Raw genomic sequence first — 24,944 nt, 5'->3', positions numbered from 1 at the left:
ACAGAATTACTCTAATACTTGCATCCATTCTTGTTAACTATATTACATAGCTTAAGCTATCTGAAAAGGCCTCTGGTCAAAAAATATGTAGAAAGGTATTTTTACTTAATACTATGCTTCAAGTTAGTAAAACCAATAACATTAGTTGAAAAGTTTGTTATCTACTCTTATAGAGTTACATAGCTGAGTTACAATTTCTTTTTCTCAAATGTAAAATTTCTCTCCCTCAAATATGTATATATGTACTTACATGTGAAAGAATACAACTTTCCTCCCTATGTTTTATTATAACTATACCAAATCTTGTTTAAAAAGGTCAGTATACTTGTGATCTTCAACTATCAATTTCCATATAAAACTGACCCTCTTATACTATATATTTTCTTCTCATTGTTTGAACAATATTAGAATTCCACATCCTTCGTTTCTGGAAACGAGACTGTTATTCCAAATAGAGAAGTATGACCTTCTACAGTTGACAGAAAATACCTTCCAAGTACTGAATATAAAATACTGTCCTTGGCTTAGGACTCTTTAACTTGATTTAAAGTATCCTTGTTTAAAATGCTCCTCAGAACTAGGAGACTATTTTGCCTTCTCCCAGGATGCTCTGTCGGATTTACGAGGAATCTGTCCATCCTCCCAGCTTCCTTAGACCTGTCTTAGAAGAAGGATGCCCTTCCAGCAACTAATTACTCACGTTTGAATTTATCGACAAAGATCTGAGGTCCTGGAATCTAATGGATCAAATGCATGGCCTGCAAATATTTATCCATGTTTGCCCAGGAAACAAGCTGGGCAAAGGTGAGGGTGTTAGAGTGGCCTCAGCCCTCCATCACACTGGCTGGCTCCTGTAGAACATGCTCTCATAACAGGAAGCAGACCAAACCTTTGTCAGTCAGGCAGAGAGAAAATTCCAGAACAAATTCAGTTAGCTTCAGGGTGCAAGTGCCAGCCTGTTCTAGTACTGGACTCTATGGACCCCAATTCCAACTCCATTCCCACAGGTTCCTTTGTGCCTCGCTGAACCGTTCATTCCTTCCAGAATCATCTGAGCATCTACAGCTACATGATCCACACTGCCTTCAATCCCTGTCCACCATGGGCTAACCTTTGCACAGCCCTATGTCTGTAAGTCTTATCAGTGCTACTAAGTACCTCAGTTCTGGTTCTATGTCTGCTTTTTCTCCTCTCTGACTTGGATCTTTGGGTACTAGGCTCTGTTCAGCTTCGACCCATGACTACCATGATACACCACACTGGTATTCTTTGAAACCCAGACTCACACCTCAACTCTATTCTCAGGATTACTGGTAACGATCTCTTGTAAAGGAACTGCCTTCCTAGCATGGTCTCTAGACTTTGGGCCTCGTTAGCCACTGGCCTAGTCCATCAGATAAAATGCCACTATACATGCTTACGTGTATGTACACTTCCACAAGCCAAGAAGCACAGTGCTGTGATGCTTGCTACCTAGGTAATCCCATTTACAAGTTTTTTTTGTTTGTTTTACCGAGTAACCTATATAGATGCTGATTCATTATAATTCAAGGTACTCTTCTCCTAAATCAAGTAATTCTTGACAGAGAAACTTAGGCATTCCTCCATGTTTTTTTAAGAGTTTTTCCAAAATATCTTCAGCACAAGGCTCTAAATCATGAAGTGGCAAAAGATTTGGGTAATGGTCATTTCAAAATTGAAGGATGGCTTTAACTACTTTTCAACTATTATATAGCTTGATCTTTAGCGTGGTGCTCAAGGGCATAACCAGGTCCACAGTGAGGTGGCTGCTGACAGATAAGGTTCTCTATTCTAACAGCCTGAGATCACAGCAAACAAGCTGGACTTTGTCCAAACCCTTGAAAGATGCCAATTACACTTCATCCCTCTTAATCATGAAGTCTGTGAAGAAGTAGTTATCACTGTTCTACCACTTCTAGAGAGCATCACAAAAACAAACCTGTGAAGTTTAACAAAAGACCACATTAAAAAATGTAGTTCTGTTGTAAACCGCTTTACCCAGTTTCTAGCCCCGATGACAAAGTATGGCAGATATATGATTTGTATGGAAAATGTTTTGTTCGCTCCTTTTAAGTGAAGTGCCTGCGTGTTTCGCTTCATACCCGTAGATTCAAAGTTGTAACATAACAACCCAAAAAAAGGATAGAGTGGATGTCATCCTCACTTCAATGAACACTTTCTTTTTGCTGACATTTATATAAACCAAGAATTTGTTAGCTACAACAAGAAAAATGCATTTCTAATATGATCACAATCATATATTTTACCAGTACTTAGCAATTGTATCATGTAACATGAAATCAATTATCAAGGTATTTTTGAGTACCTAATTGGTGCCCAGCATGTCAGCTTCCTTCTGCTTAATCCACAACAATTCACATCTGCAGGTTGTTGCTGGGTTCGTGTCTTGTGGTTTTGTTTCTCCAGGTAGACAACAGAGTGGAAAGTATGGGAATGCACCCAGAGTCTTTCCTTTCCTTCCCAGGATGTCAGGCGAACCAGCTCTCTATACCCAGGGGTAATGCAGGTATTGATGACTAATGGACCCAGTCATTAGAAGGACAAATTCTGGGACAAATAGGTAGTGAGAAAGACAACTCAAATAGCTAAACTTGAGGTGGAGGTGACAGGGGGTGGGGGTGGTAGAGAGAAAAGATTAGTTGGAGAATATTCTAAATCACTAGTTATGTATAAGAAGGGGATGGGAGGGAGTGAAGACAGCAAACATACAAATCTTATATAATGGAAATAAAAATGACACTGGCAAAATATTTCAGGGCTTCCAAACCATACACTACAATGTAGGTAAATTCAGAACAGCTAACTACAATGGGTACTTATGTTGACTATTACTGTGTTCCAATGTACACAGCAACAGCAAGTCCCCAGAGTCAAGTAATTTCTTTCCTATGATCTCCATAAGAAAACTCGCTGGAAAACTAGGAAATTAAGAAAATTAAAAATTTCACTCAAGTGCTTGTTTGGCAGCACATATACTAAAAATTTCACTCAATTTTTCACAGGAACAGAGTATTTCTAATCCCTAATTGTGTATTCAAGGGATTAAGCACACTCTTGTGAAATCTGTGTTACATATAAAAGTAGACAAATAGATACACAAAGGTTTGTTTAACACCAGAAGATGTTTTCTCTTTTTATTTTATTGTAAAACTCAGAGCCCCATGGCTGTCAGGCATGAATATCTTCAGTGTTAAAAGTCACTAAGGAAATACGATTATCTTATTTGCAGATGAAGTTGTTACTAAAACCATAAAAGGCCACTGGTTTAAAACATGGTCTCTCAGCCTCAGCACTACTGACATTTGGGGTGGATAATTCTTTGTTGTAGGAGCTGTCCTGTGTTCTGCTGATGTTTACCAGTACCCCTAGTTTCTACCCATTAGATGTCCTGTAGCACGTACCCCCAGATGTGACAGCCAGTGTCACCAGACATTGCCATATGTCCCCTGATGGGGGTGGGGGAGGGCAAAATAGCCCCAGTTGAGAACCAGTGGTTAAAACAAATAGTTACATTAGAATAATATTCTGAATACTTTTACAGGACTATGTACTAGGCACAATTCAATTTAATCCTCAGTAATAACTCTTATGAAGTAGGGTCTATTTTAGCCCCCATTTTACAGATGAGAAAACTGAGGTACAGAGAGATTAAGTTAATTGCCCAAGGTCACCGGACACATAAGTAGCAGAGGGGGAAATCAAACACAAGGAATCTGGCTCTGGAGTATGTGCTCCTAACTTCTACATGATACCTTTCCTTCCCAGGATGTCAGGCTAACCAGCTGATATAGGCAGAATACATACAAATCAGAATTATTTTTCATTCAAGATTTTTAGTAGTCTTATAACATTGGCCATCTTATATACCCCTAGTGAGTTCAGAAGAGTCATTTGTAAAACAGGAATAATAATGAGATTAAAATAAGATACTTTATCAAAGGTACTTAGGCCTCAAAGAGTTCTAAGAATAATGAATAGAATATTCTTATTTATCCCTACTCTTTACATGTGGATATATCTTTGGTTTCTCTTCCCTGTTTACCTGTGCATAGCAATCAGAATCAATTATACAAAGAAACTACTACAAAACCTGGCTTCTTCTGCTTTGGGTTACCCCTACCTATAACCTGAAGCACAAAACACTGCCTGACTGGGTTATAGCCTGACTGATCACAAACCACAGCAAGAGGCCACACAATTTGCCAATGGCTGTTGAGTAGCCCGAGTTTATGCGCTTTGCTGGGCTTCACAGACTGCATCATGCATAGTATCCATAGATAGTAAGTAGAACCCTACCCTCCAAAGATGTCCACTTCCTTTTTTTTTTTTTTTAAGATGTCCACTTCCTAATCTCTGGACCTGTGAAATGTAATTTTACAATGCAAAAAGAAAGTTCACAAATGTAATGAAAGTTACATCTAATTATCTAAGGATAATTAACCTTAAAACACAGAGATAAGCCTGGATTCTCTAGGGGGAGCCCAACTGAGGCCTTGAAAACAGAGAATGTTCTTTAGCTGGAGGCAGAAGAGATGCAGCAGAAGGGAAAGTCAGAGATTTGGCTGAGTGGCACTCAAGGTGACATTGTCAGTTTGAAAATAGAGGGGCAACGGGAACAGGAATGCAGGCAGCCTTGAGGTGCTGAGAGGCTCCTCGCTGACAGCCAGCAAGGAAATTGGGACCTTGGCCCTGCAGTTGCAAGGAACTCAATTCTACCAACAACCTGAATGAGCCTCTGAGTAGATTCTCCACCAGAACCTCCGGGTAAGGGCCCAGGCCTCCTTCATTTTGGCCTTATGAGACCCAATGCAGAGAAACCAAACAAGCCCACTCACTCTGACCCACAGAACAGTGAGATATTAATTATATTGTTTTAAGCCTTTATGTTTGTGATAATTTGTTAGAGCACCTATAGGAAACTGACACAGCACACAACATGCCTGAACAAGGAAGAACACTCACTCACCCACTGCCATACCATGAATTTACCAAGTGGCCCACAAGGGTTTAGAAACCCGGTCTTTCAATCCCCAAACTATTTCTTTCAATAATCAAGATCTGTGTCATTCTGGAAGCAAATGGTTTTACATCCGTTTACTCACTGGCTCCTCACCACAGCCACGAAAGCCATTCACAGATGAGAAAGGCTCGAAGGCATTGTGTACTTACACAGGGTTGGACTGTTAATAAGTGACAGAGCCATGCGCTCTTCCATCTCTTTGCTTTTGTATATGTTGCCTTTAACAGTAAAAATATAATAAGCATAGAGGATTAAACAATGCAAGGCATAAAAGTCCAGAAAGACAATGATTTTCTGCTGAAGGCAAACAGGTAAGAATTTGTGGAACTAGTAAGATTTAAGTTGGATCTGGATGGACAGGTAAGATTTCCAAAGATGAATGCTAAGATGCGATTTTTTTTTTTTGAAACGTAATCAAATTCTGGTGTGTGTGTTTGTGTGTTTTTAATTGGTCACCATTAAAGTTAAAGTGTTTGGGCTTCATCCCATTATGAAGCAGCACTATGAGAGGCTGTTAACTAGAGAGCATCTCCGGGTATGTACATTTGATTAATGAATTAGTATTTCGCAGGTATGTCTGTATCACAGTTAATTGAACAATGTAAAAATGCTGGTGAATTGTCATTTCAAGGACACAGAATTTTCTGTAGGGAATATAGAGCAGAACCCCAGACAATCTGCCTCTAACAAGTAGTCCTATGACAAAGACACTTCTAATAAGATAAATGCAGCTGGATGCAGCAGAGATGGAGGGAGACCTCTGTGTAGCCAGGCAACCCTGTCTTCTCCAACACTCAGGAGGCTCCGTGCCATGGCTATATTAGTACTAAAAATCAATACTCCACCCCTTGGCTACAGCTGATTAGACACCTAACTACAGCTGGGTCAGATTCTCCATTCTGGGAATTTGGAATTGAGTCTCTGAGACGCTTTTTGGAATATTAGTACTTGAACTCACTGGGCATGTAAGCTAAAGGACTGAGCCGTAGAGAGCTGGTTTGTAGAAGAAAGAATAAGGCAGATATATCTAGAGACAAAAGATAAGTAGCCCAGGATAAGAAACTGGAGGAATATCAGTCTTAGTTCCAGTGGTTTCCAGATTCCTTGTTCTAGGCCCTGTGATGTCTTGCTGCATTTCTTGACTTGGATCCATGATACCCTCTCCTTATCTTTACAATAAATATCCCTCCCCACTTATTTTAACCTAAATTGAGTGGATTTATATTCTTACAAACAAATGATCCTTGCATCAATTCTCTCAAAAAAAAAAAGCACTTGGGACCATGTGTCTTTTCTCTGTTTCAAAACACTTGGGAAAACCCCAAGACTAGGTCAATCTACTTGTCTGCCTTCTTCAAATATGTCGGAGTGGCTGAATCTTGCTAAAGAAGATCAAACAAGTGAGCAGATGGAGCCGTCACAAATCCATGGCTGCAGCCCCCACTGTGTGCCAGCAAGCCGCCTCTTTCTCTAGTCAACCTTCTCGTTGCCCCTAGTCATCCTGCAGCTACCAACCCCCTCCTCCAGTCCCAACCACTGTGGTCTTCTTGAAAGAATAGTCTCTGTACTTCCCTACCTCGCCTGCAATATGGATTCCACTCTAAACATGCCACTGAACCTGCTCCAGCAGGGGCTTGATTTCTGCCGGCTTGTTACCAAATCCAAAGACCAATTCTTAGTCCTTATCTTGTTTCTCAGCATCATTTGACACTGCTGAGACTCACAGCTTAAAATGTTAAATATCCAAAAATGCCCCCAGGGTGCCGCACTCTGCTAGTTTGTTCTTTCTGTGCTTCTGATATCCTTGCCTGTTGTCTCGTCAATACTCCACCCCTTGGCCACAGCTGATTAGACACCTAACTACTGCTGGGTCAGATTCTCCATTCTGGGAATTTGGAATTGAGTCTCTGAGACGCTTTTTGGAATATTAGTACTTGAACTCATTGGGCATGTAAGCTAAAGGACTGAGCCATAGAGAATCCCTTACATGTTGATGTTCCTCAGGCTTCAGGTCCTGGACTCTTGTTAATAGGACACTCTATCCCCGAGGGACCTCATCTACTACCGGGGCCTAACGGTCTTAAAGATTAGTATCTCTAGTTCAGTCCTATCTTACTGTGTACTTCCAACAGCCTGCGAGAGACCTTCCACACTTGGACATCTTTCTCATTTAATGCAGAACACCCCAAACCAAATCCATCTCACCTTTCCCCTTTTCTCCTTTGCCTGGGTGCCCCCCCGTGACCCCCAGTACAAAAACCAGGAACCCAAGCACCCTCTTTGACTCTACTTTCTCCTTCCACCTCCCTGTAAATGTTCACAGTTCTGTAAACGTTGTCTTTTAAATATGTCAAGGATCTGCTCACTTTTGCTTTCCCACTATCCCTATGTTAAGTAAGCCATCATCATCTCTCACCAGGATTACTACAAAGCCTAACATGTGCTCGACTCCAGTCTTATCCAAAAATGCAAATTTGATATTATTTGTCCAGTGTATCATCACTTAGGACCAACTAAACATGCTTTGTTGTTACTTCTACACAAAATCTGAGTGCCAAGTCAGTAACAATGTTTATTTTGACTCACAGATCTTTTTTGGTAATATACCACATTATGAATTTAAAATTAATATTTCACTTGTGTTAAAATGGTCATACTTTATGGAATGTCTCCCTTAAAAATTAAATAATTGCAAGATTATTTATTCTAAAATTTAGTTGTAGTTGCCCCAAGACTAAGAGGTGAAAAGGAAGCATATTTAGACTTTCTTTCAGACTGTACTCCTTCTCCCCATCTTGACATAAACAACTTACCAGAACTTCCAATTATTTTCATTAATGCTTCAGTATTATTTTAGATAATTATATACACACAGAATCACATATATATTATGTATAAACATGTCATTAAGGTATATACACATACATTAATACATACTAATAAACATGTGCTTCATGTTGAACACAATACTATTAAGAGAAGCTTTTCCAAACAAACTGATCATGGGTTTTACTTTCAGAATAAGTGTAAAAACAAACCAAAACAACAACTAAAGAACTAAAAACCATAATGAAAATAAACAAAAACAAACGCTAGCATGTTGTTTGCCACAAGCTGAGATGGAATATTGTCAACCCTTAAGCTCCTGTCCCTCCTTCTCCTTCTCAGGCAAAGGAGTGACTTTGTGACTCCCAGTTCTTTAGACAAAATGGGTAAGATCCTCAAGGGTGCCAAGACAAGGGGACCTGAGTGCGTTCTCCAGGAGTGAATGCAGTCGTGGGAGAGGGATGCGTGTCAGACAGACCCAATGTCAAAATTCCAGGTGAAGCACCCAGAACCTCTGGAACCCCAGGCAATTCGCATGACCCTTCTTGGCCTCAATTTCCTATGTGTAAATGGGGAAAATAATACCGAATTCACAGAGTTGTTCTGAGAATGAAGTGAGTTTAAGTATGTAAAGTGGCTAGCACAGTACCTAACAAGAAACAAACACTTAACAATGGTATGCTGTAATTACTTTCATTATTTTTCACCACTCTAGAATTAGGATAACAGATAAAAGAGACAAAAATCTATGCAAAGATGAGATTGTAAAAATCTAGTTACTGGTTGTTTTAATGATATATAGATCAAGCTACACAGAAAATCACTTAAAAAGACTATTCTCAGAACAAGAAGAATAACATGCATTCTACTGGAGAAAGAAGGAAGCATATTATAGAGTATAACTAAACAGCAGTATTTTTTATTAAATGTGTGGTCTTAACTGCTCCCTCTATTTTCAACCTAGAGAAGAAAATTATTAGGTATTGTTATTGTTGTTGTTCTTCAGCAAATTAATAGTTGAAGTTTTAAGAGTCAGTTAAAGAATAAATAAGTTATTTTAAATATTCAGGCAAAATTCTGTTTAAGAAAGAAATATCTAACTGGGGTCTTCTTATATAATGAAGGAAAACTCTAGGATTCATTATTATATAGAACTTCTCTTTTACGACCACTAATGTGCTCTGTGCCCCTGGGGTTTGCGAAGACAGGGTACTCCAGAGTGAAGTACAGGAGTGGTGATCTCACCTAGAGGAGGAAGAGCCGTCCCTCCTTGCCAGTTGAGTTCACCACATTCAGATCAGCTCTTGAAAGTGCTGTCTGCAAAAATCCCCCAGTGCTTTGGACAGCCCTAACAACTCTATGGTGATGCCTGAGATTTCAAATCAATCAAAGGCATTCCTTCCTGAGACAGCCTTCCAGCAATTCCGCTGAGAGCCAAAGGCCCACATATATGCTAACCAATCATGTAACTAGATAGTTTCCTCCCTTACGAACTCTGAAACTAGCCGCAAGTGTCCCACAGGTCAGGAAAAAGGTGATCTCTCTGTGCACCAGTTTAATGTCTGGAGTTCACGTCTCAAGCTTCCAGGAAAGCGAGAGTGCTCTTAGTCCCTGCTGATAAGCACAGTCACTTTGTGATGATTAAGGTGACTAGTCCCACATACAGTCCTACTGCTGCTCTCCACCTTTGTGTCATTTGCTCCACTTCTCTGTGAGAGAAGACACAAAAGGACGGAAGATGATTAATAGCATGGGTAAAAAATATGAAAGAAAAAGACAGCTACATAAAGATAGCTAAAACTAATACTTGATTACCTGTGGCATATTTGTAAAATCCTAAACCTCTATTAGCACATTAAAGCCAAAGTAGGTGATTTAGGTCAAAGCTTTTACTTATCAAGAACACGTACATCCAGATTCGTTTTACTGATGAGAAATCTGCAGTCAGTTAACTCAAACCAGGTATTACAGCTTGTTAAACTTCTAGTCCCCAAAGAAGTCCCTTCTAAATGCCTACATTCTAATGCCTTTACCTTATGAAAAGCCGGGGTGTAATTCTCCAGATCACAGGTGGGTGGAGAACTACAACCACAGAAGCAACTACACTGAATCCCAGATTTACAGGCGGATTCTAACGCAACTACACTAAAGAAGCATTAAGAAAGAAATAGATGAACAGCATTTCCCCCAAGGTCAACTGTTTTTAAAACTCTGTATTTTGGTTCATCACACTATGCTCTATCTTGGAAGAGGACTCTTTCCTATTTATAAAATTACTGTTTATTTGATTTCAATCGATTTTAGAAACATTGACAAGGCTTGGGAAATGCAGGTATCTTTTCATTTTAACTTTTCCTATTTTCCTCACCACCAACGGCAAGCAGATTTAAAATTCTAAGGCTGGAAAAAAAACAAAAGGAAACCAGATTGGAGGGGCATAAAAAAAAAAAAAAAAAAGCTAGAGAAAAAGGAGACTAAAACATACCCGCGGTCAGCAAAGGATACCTTTACCTCTCTACATTAATCAGTATTTATTAAATAAATCCTACTCTGAAATCTAACATGAAATAACTTAAAAATATCATAGGTCAAAAGCTTTCTATTATTTTAGGTTGAATCATAAGAACTTAAAACTAAATTCAGCCAAAATGTTCTTCAGAAAGTCTTTAAGAATATAATGTTCCAATTAAAGGAAGTAAACTTTTAGAACATTAGTTGATGTTCTGTTTCCAAATCTAATCCTCCAGGCATAAACTACAAAGTTAATAAAGAGCAGATTAAAACCAACCAAGAACAAATTATTAATTCCGTTTTTCCATTTCACTCTTCAATTCTTGTTTTAAATGCACTAGGAGTCTCTGCTGCAGACATAGTTAAAGCTGCAGCAGCTCTAATAATCAACGGATCTTATCACAAAGGGTGTCGATACTTTCTAAATGAAAGCACCATATGCCTAATTATTGAGCTAAATTTATACATGTAGCTATCTCTGAATGAAACATTTTCAGCCTTTCGGTTCACAGAATATTTCTTTCCATGCCCTTAAGGTATTTCTCCAGATTTCATTCTTCTCCTTTTTTCCCTCTCCCCCATTCTGAGCGCTGGGTGACACACCAGGCCAGGAAGCCAGAGGGAACTGGACACTGATGAATGGTCACACTCTCTATGGTCTTCTCAAGGATGAACATCACTTCTATGAGATAACAATTGAAACAAGGCAAAAGAATGCTTACTTTCCTGCCACAGGAAGCAGGAATTTTGGCAACAACAAGTGAGTAGGGAGGTAACAGCAGAAAACACAAGCTAGTATTGGTTAATGCAACAATATTGCAGCCAAGGCTTCCTTTTCTTTCCTGGAAATGACTTCTCAAATCCAGTTACTTACTGACAACCCCTTTCTCAACAAAAGGCGGAGCTTATTACTCTAAACAATCCCTAGTTACTGATAAATAAATACTATTTATTGAATAATGAATGCTATGTTCCAGGCATTATGCTGAGAGATTCACATACATTTCCTACTTCAATTCTCACAATGACTCTGCACAAAGAGAAACATTAGCTCCATTTCACAGGTATGGAAAGGGACGTTCAGATGGTTTGTACTCTGTCACAGTGCCTCACAGTTAGACTAGAATTTTGGTGATATACTTAAATCGTTTCTCAATTTGGTTACATTTAAGACAAATTGCCTTCCATTGTTATATTCTGGGCTGTGAACCTATGGTACAGATAAAGGTGTCTCCACACTTAAGGGGTCTAACATCTAGTTGGAAGATAGCATATATGCCCATGAAATTAGCAACCCACAGGGCAAAGCCAGAAATAACAAATGCCATGGAAATTTGGAAACCGGAGAGAGATCAGTAAATGTTGGGAATGTGAGAAAGGGCTTCATGGAGGACATGGATGCTGAGCAAGTAAGAGGACTTCTGACTGAGAGGAATAAACTAAACAAGGCAAAGCCCTTAATTAGTTGTGTTTTGGAGATGGTAACTATGCAAGTTTAGTTCAAGCAGTTTAGTTTAACTAAAGCTAACGTTCCTCCTTATTTAAGAGCTATGACTCAAGAAGCAAACTGAGGCGGATTTAGAGAAGACCATGAGTGTCAGCCTAAGGAATGGACACTTCATTCTAGAGCAATGTTTTTCACACTCTAGTTACTGGACCAGACTTATCAGTCACCCGGGAACATGTTAATGGGGCCCACTCAGATATCCTGAGTCAGAAACTCTGGGGGCAGTGCCCAGCAATCTGGGTGCGTTAACTTGCCCTCCAAGGGATTCTGAAGCTGGCTGAAGTTTGAATCCCTACTCCATAAGTGTACTTGACAGATAGGTGACTTGAGAGAAGTGATATTTTAGGAAAACTAATCCAATAGTGATCTACAGAATGAGTTGGAAAAGGGACCATTTACAAATTCATAAAATTCACAGAGCTTCTACCATGCAATTATTTATGAGAAAGCCCTTTTCAGGAGCTACAAAGTACTTAATTGGGAAACAGAAGACCAAGGTTCTTTCCCAAAATATCACACCTTCTTACAGAGAAAATTTTTTATTAAATTCTAATTTCTCTAGTGGAAAATAACCCCTAACCTATTACTTTTCATTTCTGTGTGGTACCGTAAATATTACTTATAAAAACATCATTGTCTCAAAAATATTTCTCCCGGGTGGGGGGCAGGGGGAGACCCAAACCAATGTTAATTAGGTGTCTCATTTATAAAATTGAAATCTAAGAAAAATGACAACTCTTATTAAATGTAGTCCACAACTCTAGATAATAATGAACAGAAATGAATGAGGACTCTACCTAATTTCAAAATCACATACCTGAAAAACAAAATACCAAGTGTAAATATAAAGCAGGCTAACTTTTAAACAAAACAAACTTTTATATCCAATTAAGTGCTGACTTTCAAAGGAATATCACAAGTATCTCAATTTATTTCAGCAATGTTACATCTTCTCAAAAAATTTTTTATGAACAACCTGCACAGCCAGTTTATGATCATACAAGAAAGTGAATACAGGTTTTCATTTTATAAATCATTGTGAAAACAACTTTAAAACGGGAAGAGGTGTTTCCTACGTTGATTGATCTTTATTCACTAGGTCTGGTTCTGAATGCCTTTTGACTGTTATAAAATATCAACATTTCCCTCAAAAGGCAATGGCCTGTAGCCTATGAGGATACATAGAATGGGCTCCAAAGATGGGTGGACAACATTTTTGGATTCTGTGATTATGTAAAGTGGGGATAGATGTATAAGGTATCACACTTAACCTGAATAACTCTTCTTGGTATGTTTGCTTAAATAAGCACATTTATTCAACAAATATTTACTGAGTCCTATTATGGGCAAGGCCTAGGGTTAGCTGACCCATTGCATGCATTAGGGGGAAGCTCTTTATCTCGTTCTCAAGATGGTAGTCCTGGAAGAGATTCAGGACTACAAAGAGCCAACGTCACTAAGATTCTGTGCTCTTGGAGGGAGAGAAAACAAGTACTTCTAACTTGTGCTATGGCTTTATCTTATTACTGATAGAACACTTAATAGATCGTAATTTTTATTCACCCTAACTGCTAAAGCAGCTTAATGCGGTAGTTAATAAATCATCTTCATTTTTATGCTCCTCAAATTGCCCACCCATCCGGCTTTTTTTTGTTGTTGGTGGTGTTGTGTTTAAGCTACTGAGTTCTTCATCACACATTCTAAGCTAAGTAACCCCTAGGAGGCATAAATAATGAAGACTAACCAAAATGCTTAATATGAGTAAATGTACACAATGTATTAAATACACACCAATTACTACATAAAGTTCCTTTTTACACTTAATAAGAATGCCTTATAAAATTGCTGACTTGGGCAAATAACTCCTGAAAACACAGTATGGACTGTTGAAGCATTTCTAATTATGAGATGAAAACCTGTAGTTGACTAGATACATTATAACATTTGACACTGCTAGTTGACTACAAAAATAACATGTCTCAGAGAACAGCATCCTAAATATTCTAAAATTACTATCATCTCAAGCCACAATTTATAAAAATAATATAGTACATTTATGTCAATCATTATTCACCGTGTTAACGCAGTCTCAAAGCCAAATTTAAACAGTTCTGGCGTTTGGCAGACTTTTATGAATTACCAAGGTCAGAATAAAAATACATTTTGAAATGTGCAACTCCTCACTATCTTACAAATGCATGACTAAAAACACATTATTTGAAGGAGTAGCAAAAAAAAAAAGCTCAAACTCATAAACAAATCATGCTTTTCTTTTATTCTCAAGATTCCTTGAACACAATGCATATTTATATTTAAAACACTAAAGGCCTCTAACATATGACATATAATGTAATCTTCCTTCTGTAAGAATTCAACTTTGTAAGACTTGCCATTTTCTGGCATCACTAAAATCACTTCTGAAATTCTATTTGGACTATTTTTGATCTTCAACTATAAACTTAAAATATTAGGAAACCATCCTGATGAATTCTAAAAAAAAAAAAAAGAAGGATCCCTCCCACCTTCCACAGATCTTCAGAGAGGCCAATACTTTCCTCAAATATCTGATGCCAAAGCCCAACTATAATCTAATAATGAATATGAGCTGAGGGGAGCTGTCTGGGTCTTAGCTGAGGCAAAGTGGACTGTTCCAAGGTGCTTGGTAAGTACTCCTATCAATAAAGAGTACTTTTTATCCTAAGTGACCAACCCAGGGAAGAAGCAAATTTTGTTGTATGTTTTTTTGTTTTTGTTTTTTTAAATAAAATGCTGTCTATCACCTTCCTGGCCCTTGCCTCTTTTGGGAGCCCGTGTCCCACCAGCCAGCTTGTTAGATCCACCTTCTCCAATGGACACCCTACTCCTTAGGCTTCCACGCTTTGCCTTTTCCCCAAATCCTGCCCCTTTAATAACTTCCTTGTTCTATCCAACTCACAATGAGGAAATGCAACGAGTCAACCAACACAGATGAAAATGTTGCTCAAAGAAAAGCAAATTAAATATACAAGATGCTGTTTCATCACCTATGAAATTTACAAAGTTTTAACAAACTACATTCACTGTATTACGAGTGAAAGTATAAATTGTTTCTGGAAAGTAATCCCTCAAAATGTACTATGATCCTTTGACCCATTCATTTCCTCTTTCAGGAATTTAAGGGGAAATCCTACTTATGGGGGTCAGGGCAATGAAAAATAAGAGGGAAAAGGTGTTTATCTCAGCATATTTTTATGAAAACAAAAAACTGGAAATAACCTAAATGTGCAGACCCAAGGGAATGGTTAAATAACCTATGATGCTTCTATCTCATATATTATGCTATCATAAAATGACACTTCAAAAGAAAATGAAAAAACACGTTTATATAGTGTGGTTATAACGTGGGGGGGGAACCCCTATTTGCTGGGGCGGATTAGTGTTGGTATTACCTGTGACTAAGTGATAGGAATGTGAAGGATACATTTTTCTTTTTTCTATTCCTGTGTACTTTCAAAATGGTTTTTCCTAAGCCAGCATTGGTTTGCAATGAAATAAGACAATGAAAGACACTTCCTTCTTCTACAAAGCTAGTCTCACCTTGCTAAGACAAATCTCAAAGGATGATAATTTCTGCTGGGCAACTTGAGTGAAATACTTTTAACAGCAGCCTTTAAGAAGCAATACATCACCTCTGAAACAAATAATACATTATATGTCGGAAAAAAAAAGAAAGTAGGAAGGGAAAAATGAAGGGGGGGAAATCAGAGGGGGAGATGAACCATGAGAGACAATGGACTCTGAGAAACAAACCGAGGGTTCTAGAGGGGAGGGGGGTGGGGGGATGGGTTAGCCTGGTGATGGGTATTAAAGAGGGCACGTTCTGCAGGGAGCACTGGGTGTTATGCGCAAACAATGAATCATGGAACACTACATCAAAAACTAATGATGTAATGTACGGTGATTAACATAACATAATAAAATTAAAAAAAAAAGCAATACATCAACAAAAGGGAGGCACAGATGGTGAAATTTCAGGCAGCTGGGAATGAGATTTTGCGACTAGGAACACACCCCTGTGCTTCCTTAATCATTCTACAGGGCTGTCCTCTTGCCTTATGCCCTGACAGAGATCCAGCGGGGAAACACACCCTTGTAGCAGCTCCAGCACAGATTCTTGTGAAAGGGGAACTAGGGTCAGGCAATCATGCCCAAACATCAGTTCAGGGAAGCTGGACTGAAGCTGGACTTGGCCACCCCCAGCATGGATCATAAGCAAGCCCTTACCTCCTATCCATGGGCCCTCTGGTCCCTCAGAAGGATCAAGTGCTCCTCTGAGGACTTTGAAAAGATCATTCAGTGAGAAAGGACTGGGTAGATAGTTTCCAGCAGTAGCTCACGGTCTTTGCCGGGACTGAACTCACTCTCCCCCAGTCATTCACAGGTCCGTGTCCGTGCCCCACGGCCACACCATCCTCATAACCCCTAGCCTCAGCAAACAGGCATCCCCACCGGCGCAGCGCAAAGATGCCCTTCGTGGCGTGGTGTGCTGTAATCAGCAGCGGACGCTGGCGTCCTTCCTCAGGCTCTCACCCCTCTCTTCCATGCTTCCTCCTCCACCGAGCACCCTCATGGGAAGGCCCGGGGACAGGACAGCCCAGTGGGAGACCCACGTACAAAAGCATGAAGACGTGCAAATGGAAGTTACTATAAGAAGGCCTGCGTGTCACGAACGGAAAGGATATAGAGCCAGAGTGATGAGAACGCAGTGGGACAGTTCGGGGACTGGGCCTTTGATAAGCTTAATAACCAGGGAGACAAAGGCCTGACGGAAAAAAGGAAGTGAAGGAGGCATTCTAGTTACAAAAGACAAGTGAATACAAAGCATGGTGGGCTTTTTAATTTTATTATCTCTGTTCTGGATTATCTGCAGGACTGCTGGGCTCTAATGTACCTAAAGCAACTGCCAGAGTATTCAAGACAGAAAGGAGGGCTGCGCCTTTTAAATGCTCTTAAGCCTTGATCTCATTTGGTTTTCTTTCAAGCATCTAATGATCACAGAAGCCTTTATCAGGACCCAGGGTGGGTAGGGCAGTGCTGCCCCTTCTCCAGAGCCAAGGAATTAACCAGCATTGCTTTCTCAAGCAAAGATGCTCCTCTCTCTAGGATGGTCTCATTGGGGCTTCTCACTGCTGGCCTGCCATTCAGGGCTGCAGGGGGGGCGGGGGGGCGCGGGGCAGGCCAGCCAGCCACCAAACCGTAGGTTCTCATTAGAGTCAAGAAATCACAGGCGGAGTGCGGCCTTCAGGCTAAGAGGCAGCTCCCAGCTCTGACGTTAGTGCCTTGGGGCAATCTCAGGAAGTCAAGGCTCCCCGGCCCTGGCTCTTACCTGGAAAATTAGGACTGGGCTTCAGGATCTCAGAGGTCTTTCTGGACCCGAAACCCTATCAAATCTCAATTTGTGGCTCTCAGGGAAGGGCAAACTCTTTGAGTTACAAAGTACAACTGATTTATCTGAATTTTGATTATTAGATGATGGACTGAGCTCTGACTATAGCACTGATCATAATTAAGTAAATTTCTGTCAAGTCTGAAGTAATTTTCTTCTTACTTCTTAAAAACATTCCTCTGAAGATAAAACGAGCTCAAATGCACTTTCCCCAATTTCTCTTTCTATTTTGGGGAACAGTTTCAATGCCTAAGGAGGTAACTCAAGCGCTGTGATTACTCTGAGAAGGAGCCACTTCAGGAATGGGCGCATCTGACTGTGAGAAAGAGACGAATTCTTTCTCAAATACTTGAAGTACAGAAGCTGAAGAAGTATATCGTTTTAAAGATACCTAGAGTTTTTTTGGAATTTGGAAGGAATCTGAGAAAATCAGAGTTGACAGTAACATAATAAAATCACAGCTGTCTGAAAAGATCATCTTGATGAACTGGAAATGTATCCTTTTAAGCACCGAATTTGATTTGAACTGTTTTTGGTAACCTTTTGAAACTTCGTTTTCCACTTCCTGATTTACCAAACATTATGAAACAAAGTAATCTTAGGTGGAGCGACTAGTAACAGTAATAATAGCAAGTAGCATTTATCATACATTTGCAACATGCCTGATATCATTCTAAGTGCTTGCTGTGTGGATGATCACATTTAAACCTTCTGATCCAATGAAATGGGTGCCCATTGTTGTCTTCATTTTACAAATGAGAAAACCGAAGCTCTGAAAGATTCAATCGCAACTTGCTTAACGTCACTCAATGGAAGGGATTCAGGTCCTGGCCATCTGCCTCCAGACTAGCCCTTCTCATCCCCACCATAGTGCTGCGAGTGGATGGAGAACAGGCAAGGTTATCCAGAGACTCTCTAGGACCTACTTGGGCGAAGAGAACTGTGCTCCTACGATAAAGAGCCCATAGACTGTTGTAATTTTTTAAATGTATGTTTACTTTTTAAAAAACACAGTCCTTCAGGCTAGCTGTCAATTCTTCTGTTACACATCAGGCAATGTCAAAAGAGTGTGCACATGTATAGTTTGAAGTAGCTCCCCCATGCTGTTACACTCCTCTAAGCAGGCATCCCTCTTCTCGTCTCTCTTTTTGCTTCCCCACCTCTCTTTGTAAAGAATGTACAACTGAATGATTACAAATGCCTCTGCTTCCTGCCGAGATCTTTATCAACAGAAAAAAATGTCATATCAAACTTTTCCTGCGTGGCTTTAAAAAGAAGAGGTCTTCTAAATCATGCCACTAATAAGATTTAAAAAATGACTCTAGTTAATGTAACTTAACTAATATAAGGTCAAATTTATAATACTGCAGAATTGTGTTTTGTACTCATTCTACATTAGAGTCTGCAAATGATGAATATGGCCAGTCCATTTATATACTTCTGTGGCATTTTATTTAGGAGGCAAGCCATGTTAAGACAGTGAGCAACACTCACCAAGGATCCGGCTTCCTCCTCAACTCAACTCTAATCTGATTTCTGGAATAATCTCTGTCTCAGTTGCATCTACTGTAAAATGAACAAGCTGAGCTATCTCTAAGGACTTATACAGAACAATATGACTTAGAGCATATGTTTACTTTTAAAAATCAGAGAGTTAAAATCTTTATGGCATATTGTTGGTAAAAGAAAAAACCTGCATAGTTTGTATAAAGGATCTTTAATTTGGGAGTGAGGGTTAAGGTGGGGCTGGTTAGCGGTAGTTCAATTATTTAACACTAAACAAGACACGAGGCTAAGAACTGAAGGGAAAAGTCATGACTTAATTTTCCCAAAGAAATAATTCTCTTCCTTAAACTACTAAATATTGGTAGTTCTACATTACTCTTTTGTCTGCTTAGGGGAGAGGCATTTCATAGTATCTCTGGAATCCATGGGGTGGATGTTCCTTCCTATTTTGATCAATCGATACTCATCTTTGACAAACACACACATTTTTATGGTTTTGTAGGTTATAAAGAACTTAAAAGGTCACAGGTTCTCTATTGGGCTATGGGCTATATGCAGGGTCCAGTGCAATTCTGATCTACCCATGTATGTTTATCTCTCATCACTCACACTGATCTGTAGGTATTCCTCCCCTCTGACCTTGAGTCTGACCTTGAGACACATGCTTGAAACTCTCTTTACTGAAGAATTTGTACTACCACAGCTTATGGAATAATTCAATAAAATATATAAGTTTCCCACTGAATTCCAACAAACTCAGATTTCATACAAAGGCACTTACTATACATGTGAAATACTAAGATAAATTTCTCAGGATGGTTTATTTGATCAGCTCACCTAAAAAATACAGAATCATTGACTCAAAAAAGCATTTTTTTAAACCACTTTTCACACCTTAGCTAGGCTGTAAGGCCTATGAATTTTAAGTTACCTGGTAAGAGGAAGACAGAATATTCCTCTCAAATTATCAATAGCTTACAGAAAATTAAACTGAACATAATTGATCAACCATTAACAATCTTGTCTTGCTTTCATGTATTAAAGTTCAACAGTCAAGATCTACTCTACCACTTAACACTGCTGAAATCTTAATTTATTCATTTACTTATTAAAGAGAAAAAAATTTTACAAATACTCTATGACCTACCTGCTCTGGGGAAAAACCTAAGGGTGGGGGGAATCTTGCCTTTGCCTCTGGTCAATGTCAGGTATGTTTCAGAGTAGGGTGAGCGGAACAGGCAGGGTAACTCAAGGGTATTGAAGTTCCTCTGGAATCAGGTCTTCAAATTCTGGCTTTTATTATTTTGCAAATATTATTTTCCACACCAGAACTACCCATACAGATAAATTGGAAAGTTAAGTCTTCAAAATAAAAGTATTTGTCTGGGTAGATTATTCCTACATCTGATCTTTAATAAAAGGGTTAATCATCAAAAGTTAACATAAATGATAGACTCAAGAACAACATAAGGCTACTGTGTAAGGCATAAAAATACATTTTAACCATTAGCCACCAATATGAACATTTTCTTTAAACTTATGATCATATAAGTAGGTCTGGAATAAAAAACTAAAGAATGCTTTGAGAAACCTAAAGACAACTGGGACTGCCATGGCTGACCAATCCTAAAGCCTTACCTGAGAGACCCCAAGCTGAGTCCCTCACCTCAGCCCCTTCACTCCTGCCCCATTTAGGTTGGTGGAGACTCCAGTATGAGAAGGGAGGAATTCCCTCTGACAAGATGTCTTCAGCCCCTATTACTCAAGGACTCCCCCTAATTCCAGGAGATGAAAACCAAAATTATTCATCCTCTAAATTAGGATTATGGCTCTAATCCTAAAAGACAGTACAAGTTCTTTGTATAGGCTCAAAACAAAACAAAAAAAGAAAAGAAAGAAAGAAAAAAAGCTTCCTGATTTTAAAAAAAGGGTTAAGGTAGAAGAGGATCTAGACTATTCGTTTAAAAATTCCATGGTGTTATTTAACTTCGGTCCTTCATTATTTTAACACTGCTTTTTAAAACTAAGGATAACTTGAGTATAATTTTTAAAAGATCAAACTCATGAAAATATATTCTATGTATCATAAAATTCAGGGAAATTCCAGAGTTGATTTTTTACAAAGTTTTCATGGGGCGGGGGAAGCATCTTGATTTCAATTTTAAGTATTACATCAAAGTTTTACCATCCATTGAATTAGTACTGGAAAGCATATAATGGCTTTTTGTGAAGGGAGCTAGGCAATATCCTATTTGAAATTATGACTGTCTCTTTTACACACAAATTTGTTAAAAATTTACCAAAGTACCAGTAACACAATTGTGTTGGCATTATTAAAATAGTATTAGCTGTCTTTAAATTAAATTTACAAATTAAATGTTTGGCTCAGAAATTATAGTCTAAGCTCTCAACATATTAGACTTGCCTATACTTTCTACATTTTAGTAAAACTGTTAATACATTCAGGTGTACTAACACCTGAGAGAGCCTAAATATATAAAGAGAAGTAGAAAATACAGGGACAATAAAAATCAAAACCAAGACAAAGATCTACTGGTCCATGACAAAAGTCCACGGTGGTGCCAAAAACTGAATATAAAAGTGTGAAATTAAAGTGCAGTGCACTATTTACAATAGGTAACCACTCTTTCCTTTCTAAAACTGAACATTTTCAGCACAGTTTTAGAATAGCATTTTTTTTTTTTTGGTTTACAAAGGAATGCATCTGTCTGAACTAATCTGATGAAAAACCATAATCCATTTCTTCCCATTAGCTTTTGACTAAATACTGAAGCTAATTATTATGCTAGCTTTTTTGTGTTCTCACGGCAACACGGAATTTCAAGGAACACATTTAGTTCCACCGCTTTATGCAAGACTGGGCAGTTTCAAAACATCTAAGTGCTAAGATGTTAGCACCACACAGATATACAAGGCTATGTAAATTTTCTTTACATGGCTAACTAAGACCTTTTGATTTAGAGAGACAGATAACATGGATCCAGTAGGGGTAGACAGGCATACTGTTAATATGCTGTCCTCAATTCCCACTGCTTCTGCTCTAAATGCACTTCTAATCACTATTGGTTGGTACGGATAGCTTTTCAACATCCATGCATCTTTAGTATTTAAAATAATTTCCTTGGACAACTGTGATCTACACTAACTGGCAGCTCATAGGAATTTAGAGGCATGAAATGTGTGAATTACACTGTTTTAAACTTAAGGGAAACATAAGCATATAGATTTAGGGTTAATTTACCTATGATTTTGTTTGGATATTTTTAAGGAGGATGGGAGATGAAGAGATGAGGGAAACTGGTGAAAAATAGAGCTTTTTATCTACTTTCCTGGTTTGGTATCCCTGACAGGATTTCATGGAGAAGGCAATCTGCTACGGAGAAGTTGTCCGGGAGGCATAAAATCCATTCCTCCAAGTCTGGGAGGTTCTATGCCTGAAGAACGGTCCCAAAGCAGAAAGGCTGATGGGCTTGAAGGAAGCTATCTGCACAGAAGGATGAAGGCACCCTCTTTGTGCCTAGGGTAAACTGAAAGGCACCCAAATCTACTTTAACTTGCTCAATTACAGCTAAACCGAATTCATCTGGTCTTATATTAAAGTCACAAATCCTGTAACAATCAAGCTGCCTCCATTCTGTAGGTACTCAAGCTAAATACCTCTTCAACTCAAAACTGTTTACTCTCTGAAAATGGGAGAATGAGGCCACTTCCTTTCCTTATTACCTACCCAATGTCAAAACATAAAATTTATTTTCACAGAGACCCTGACATTTTTTTAATGCCAAAATATTACTTCCACTTATAACACATTTTAGAAATCTGAATCAAGATTTGGGATGAAATGCTTTTAATATGGTTCCTACAGTTCTTGGATTGTGTTAAAATTCAGGATGGTTTAGTTTCACACAGGAGAGTAGCTGTGGAAGGAGGCATGTCCTTTACAAAAAGCCTGCTGACTGGTGACAGGTGACCAGGAGAAGTCCTGGCTTCAAGTCCTAACTTGGTCACTAACTAACTCCAGGGCTCTGGGCTCCTCAAATTTCATCTTTAAATTGACAGTCTTAAATTACTTTAAAGGTCCCCCTCAGCTTTAAGCCAGTTAAGTGGCCATATGCTACAAGTGCTAACTGAAAATTACAGGAAGTAAATTATGAAAGACTTATCGAAGTCCATGTTTGTCTTGGATTAAGTTTGTCATTTTTGTGTTGCTGTGGAGGCAAACCTGTTGCATCACATAAAATACTCTTTTTCTCACTACACCAGAAATGCAAGAGACAATTGGCTGGCTTTTTAAATTTTTCATTTTTTAAAATGTAAATAAACAACAGTGTGCCCCCTATGATAGAAAGTTCTCAAGTTTCACCTTTATAATCTGTAAGTACACACAGGATGCCACCTGGCCGCATAAGGACACATGACTGAAGGCCAGGGAGTGCTGGCTTGCTGTTAGAACCTTTTTATCCTGCGTGATCAATGCTTTGCATTTACATACAACCTTCATTTCAAGCCACGTCCAAGCCTCAATAGGGGGCTGTTTGGGACCTTCACTGTCAATGTTCTCAGGGACGATTAACCGTGTGGAGGCCAGTGAAAGAGGAGGTTTGCACACCACCTCACCTGCCCATGTATTTAATACCTACCTCAGGTGGTTTATGCTTACCAGAGCACGCAAATTAAAAGCAACGGGATTCAACCTCAGATCTTAATTGGCCACATCTACTGTGATAGTAAAAAAAAAAAGGAAAACGAAAGAGCCTTTGACATTGCACCTGGTGGAAGCTGAAAAGCTCTCTGTCCCCTTACACTGTAATGTTACAGTTTTTAGAGTTTCAAAGGTTTGTCTTTTTCTCCCAAAAAAACGCTGCCAGGCGGGAAGGGTTTCCAGTACGGTGCACTCACCTCTTTGATCTTTGCCCTCTTGTCGCGGATGACAGCGTCGGCCGGCTCTCGGCCAACCGCCCCGACTGGGGGCACGAAGTCCACCGGGGGCAGCCTCCTGAATACAGCCTTGTCACGCAGCTGGTCCTGGGCCACCTTCTCCTTCTCCAGCAGGATGTCTCTTTGGATCTCCTCGGGCAGCTTCTGCAGGGTCTCCTTGGCTTCCCTGAGAGCCCGCTCGTGGTTTTCGCGGATCCTGGCCAAGTTGTCCTCCAGGGCGGCCGCCGGGTCCCCGGGCGCGCCCTCCTCGCCTCGCCTGGCTCGCCCATCTGCCGCGTCCTCTGCACGCGCCCCGGGCCCGGGCTTATGGTCGGCGGCCGACTGCAGGGCGGGGCTGGAGTGGAAAAGGACCCCGCTGAGCAGCTTGGAGGAGTCGGGCAGGAAGAAGATCGCCCCGAAGCAGAGCGTGATGAAGGCGCTGAACACCAGCAGGAGCACGAACTTCTCTGTCAGGCGGAAGGCGGCGGGGCCGGATCCCTTCCTGCCGCCGCTGCCGCCACCGCCGAGCCCCCCGCCCAGGCCGCCGCCCAGGCCGCCGCCCGCCGGGCTGCTGAAGAGCGGCAACAGGCCCCCCACCGGCATCCCTCCAGCCGCCGCAGCCGCTGGGGTGCCCGCTGTCCAGTGGCCCTGCGCCGCGCCGCTCAGCAGCCAAACTTCGCCGCCGCCCGGCGTCAGCGGCTGCGGGGCTGGGTCCTGCGCATCCAGGCCGCCCGAGCCCCTGGGCTGGGCTGCAGGTATGCCCTGGGGAGACAACTCTTCTGTGGGTCTTCTCCCAGGGGCAGCTCCTTTGGCAAACAAGCACGCGCGACAGACCGCTGGCCGCAGCCCCTGCGGGGAGAGAAACAGTAAAATGTAGTAATTACGGTGATGGTGATAAAGTTTCCAGAGGGTCTCCGCCCTCCGACGGCCGTGCGAGCCGCCGGGACAGCTCCCCCAGCGCGGAGTCGGGAGTCTGGCCCCGGGCACCGCCCTCGGAGCTCACTCTTTGGACTTGGGGTGAAGTTTTCTGGTCCCGGGGGGACAGGGTGTCCTGCGCACACCTGGAGCAGGGCCGCGTGCGGGCACCTCCTGGAGAGGGCAACACACCTCTGGGGCAGGAGGGACGCAGCGCGGGTCTGGGGGCTAGTCAACTTCGCCAGCTCCCCATC

The 24,944-nt window shown here is 40.4% G+C and overlaps 1 protein-coding gene across 1 annotated transcript in view; it reads right to left on the bottom strand.

The window, feature by feature from the left end:
- Nucleotides 1–24,944, bottom strand: part of MAN1A1 (mannosidase alpha class 1A member 1) — a 162,819-nt gene extending 137,875 nt beyond the window's left edge. Inside the window, exons 1-2 of the mRNA XM_028117056.2 lie at nt 24,837–24,944; nt 23,758–24,624 (exon numbers count right to left, since the gene is read on the bottom strand). Of these exons, the coding sequence (XP_027972857.1) occupies nt 23,758–24,378 (621 nt within the window). The 5' untranslated portion in view covers nt 24,379–24,624; nt 24,837–24,944. The remainder of the gene's footprint in view (nt 1–23,757; nt 24,625–24,836) is intronic.

Source organism: Eumetopias jubatus, unplaced genomic scaffold (assembly GCF_037043125.1).
Source record: "Eumetopias jubatus isolate StellerSeaLion01/CBP00866 unplaced genomic scaffold, mEumJub1_p1.0 scaffold_6, whole genome shotgun sequence".
NCBI classification, from domain to species: Eukaryota; Metazoa; Chordata; class Mammalia; order Carnivora; family Otariidae; genus Eumetopias; species Eumetopias jubatus.
The sequence above is the reverse complement of the archived record's forward strand: the minus strand, read 5'-3'. Positions and strand labels throughout refer to the sequence as shown.